Source organism: Pterocles gutturalis, unplaced genomic scaffold (assembly GCF_000699245.1).
Source record: "Pterocles gutturalis isolate BGI_N339 unplaced genomic scaffold, ASM69924v1 scaffold20306, whole genome shotgun sequence".
Classification (NCBI taxonomy): Eukaryota; Metazoa; Chordata; class Aves; order Pterocliformes; family Pteroclidae; genus Pterocles; species Pterocles gutturalis.
In genome coordinates this window covers 428-2,891 of record NW_010105949.1, presented here as the reverse complement: position 1 = coordinate 2,891, position 2,464 = coordinate 428, and the positions used below count along the sequence as shown (strand labels likewise).

General features: G+C 60.6%; 1 protein-coding gene across 1 annotated transcript in view; it reads left to right on the top strand.

Annotated features, from left to right (window-relative positions):
- LOC104472052 (AP-3 complex subunit beta-2-like) overlaps positions 1 to 2,464 on the top strand; it is a gene marked incomplete at both ends in the record, with an annotated part of 3,167 nt that overhangs the window by 348 nt on the left and 355 nt on the right. Inside the window, 9 exons of the mRNA XM_010087590.1 lie at positions 74 to 128; positions 280 to 351; positions 507 to 569; positions 801 to 933; positions 1,016 to 1,125; positions 1,204 to 1,380; positions 1,465 to 1,651; positions 1,753 to 1,871; positions 2,098 to 2,246. Of these exons, the coding sequence (XP_010085892.1) occupies positions 74 to 128; positions 280 to 351; positions 507 to 569; positions 801 to 933; positions 1,016 to 1,125; positions 1,204 to 1,380; positions 1,465 to 1,651; positions 1,753 to 1,871; positions 2,098 to 2,246 (1,065 nt within the window). The remainder of the gene's footprint in view (positions 1 to 73; positions 129 to 279; positions 352 to 506; positions 570 to 800; positions 934 to 1,015; positions 1,126 to 1,203; positions 1,381 to 1,464; positions 1,652 to 1,752; positions 1,872 to 2,097; positions 2,247 to 2,464) is intronic.

Genomic DNA, 2,464 nt, shown 5'->3' with positions numbered 1-2,464 from the left:
CCATCTTCACAGGAATGTGCTGGGGGGGTCCAGCCCCGCCCCACTGATGGTGGTCCCCTTATTGTCCCCACAGTGAGGTGCAGTATGTTGTGCTGCAGAACGTGGCCACCATGTCCATCAAACGGAGGGTGAGTCTCGGACTCTGTGGGAGGAGTTGGCCCTGTTGACTCTGGAGCGGAATGACAGCCAGCCAGCAGGGTCACCAGAGCCAGCTACCTGCGAGTGGTCTTGGCGCGCGGGGGACAGGGGTGGCACTAACGGCGCTGGCTCTGCACACAGGGGATGTTTGAGCCCTACCTGAAGAGCTTCTACATCCGCTCCACAGACCCCACGCAGATCAAGATCCTCAAGGTGAGCTGGAAACAGCCAGCACAACCCATCACTGGTGGCTTTGGGGCTTCCTTGTGGGGCAGCTGTCCTCCATGTCCTGGGGACACAAGGACAGCAAGGACCTCATGCCCTGGCACCATGCCTCCATGCTGCCCATCTCTTCCTTTTTCCCACAGCTGGAGGTCCTCACCAACCTGGCCAACGAGACCAACATCTCCACCATCCTGCGGGAGTTTCAGGTACGCCATGGCTACACTGAGGCCACCAAGGTGCCACCCTGCCATGGCTCTGGGTGCCACAACACCCCCATGGAAGGGACAGAGGAAAGTCCCACTAGGAAGAGTGCGCTGAGGTCATGCCAACCCCCATGGGTGGCTCCATAGAGCCCCAATGTGTGACCACCACATAGGGGGATGCCTGGCACTGGCATATGGGTGACATGTTGTGTGTCCCCCTCCACGCCTGCACAGACCTACATCCGCAGCATGGACAAGGACTTTGTGGCGGCTACCATCCAAGCCATCGGACGCTGTGCCACCAACATCGGGAAGGTGAGGGATACCTGCCTCAACGGCCTGGTCCAGCTCCTCTCCAACCGGGACGGTGAGTGCACGTGGTGGGGATGAAACGGGGGCTCCACCGCGCTCAGAGCAGGACCCCACTGAGGCCAGGTCTCTGTCTGCAGAGCTGGTGGTGGCCGAATCCGTGGTGGTCATCAAAAAGCTGCTGCAGATGCAGCCGGCCCAGCACAGTGAGATCATCAAGCACATGGCCAAGCTCACTGACAACATCCAGGTGGGTTGGGGGTGTTGCGTGGCCCCCCCAGGACTGAGAGGGTGGCAGCAGTGTCAAGTGCCCGTGGTTGTTTTGCAGGTGCCAATGGCACGAGCCAGCATCTTGTGGCTCATCGGCGAGTACTGCGAGCACGTGCCCAAGATCGCACCTGACGTGCTGCGCAAGATGGCCAAGTCCTTCACCAATGAGGAGGACATCGTCAAGCTGCAGGTCATCAACCTGGCAGCCAAGCTCTACCTGACCAACTCCAAGCAGGTACCAGGGACATGGCCTAACAATGTGCCTCAGTTTCCCCACCGGTGAGGGAAAGGCTGGCCCTGAGCATGTCCCCTGTCACAGAGCAAGCTGCTGACCCAGTACGTCCTCAACTTGGCCAAGTATGATCAGAATTACGACATCCGCGACCGGGCTCGCTTCATCCGCCAACTCATTGTGCCCACCGAGAAGAGCGGGGCCCTCAACAAGTATGCTAAGAAGCTCTTCCTGGCCCAAAAACCTGCTCCCATCTTGGAGTCCTCCTTCAAAGGTATCCACCCCCAGTCACAGGGCATGGGGACACAGGGCTAACTGTCACCACAATGCTGCATGGCTGTCCCCGAACTGCTGCCACCTCTTACCCCACTGTAGATCGGGATCATTTCCAGTTGGGCTCCCTGTCCCATCTGCTCAACACCAAGGCTGTGGGCTACCAGGAGCTGCCTGACTGGCCAGATGAGGCCCCCGACCCCTCTGTGAGGAACGTGGAGGTGCGTTGAGCACCCTGGGGTGCTGGGGTGCATGAGGGGACCAAGGTGGCAGCCACCGCCTTGGTGTCTTGGGAGAGCCCCAGAAGGTGCCCAGGTGGTGCTCAGCTGCCCCATGTCCCCTCTCTGGTGCCCACACACCTGCCTGGGGACAGAAGGGGGGCAAGGGCAGCTGTTTGGGCCCCCCTCCATGGGTGATGGCCCTGATCTATCAATCCCATGCTGGCAGGTTCCCGAGTGGACCAAGAGTACCAGCCGGGAGAAGAGGAAGGAGAAGGTGGAGAAACCTTTCTACTCTGACTCAGAGGGCGAGTCGGGGCCAACGGAGTCCGCAGACAGTGGTGAGGACTTGGTAGCACAGGGGAGGGGGTCACCATGGTGGGGCATTGGGCAGGGGACACTGCAGCAGGGATATCAGGCAGGTGACACCACGGTGGGGCATGGTGTAAGTGCCACCATGGTGGGGCATGAGGCCGGAGCCACCATGGTGGGGCACCAGGCAGGGGACACCATGGTGGGGCATCAGGCAGGTGAAACAGCAGTGGGGACATCCCACAGTGGTGGAGACGTGTCAGGGGGCATGGAGGGATGCGGCA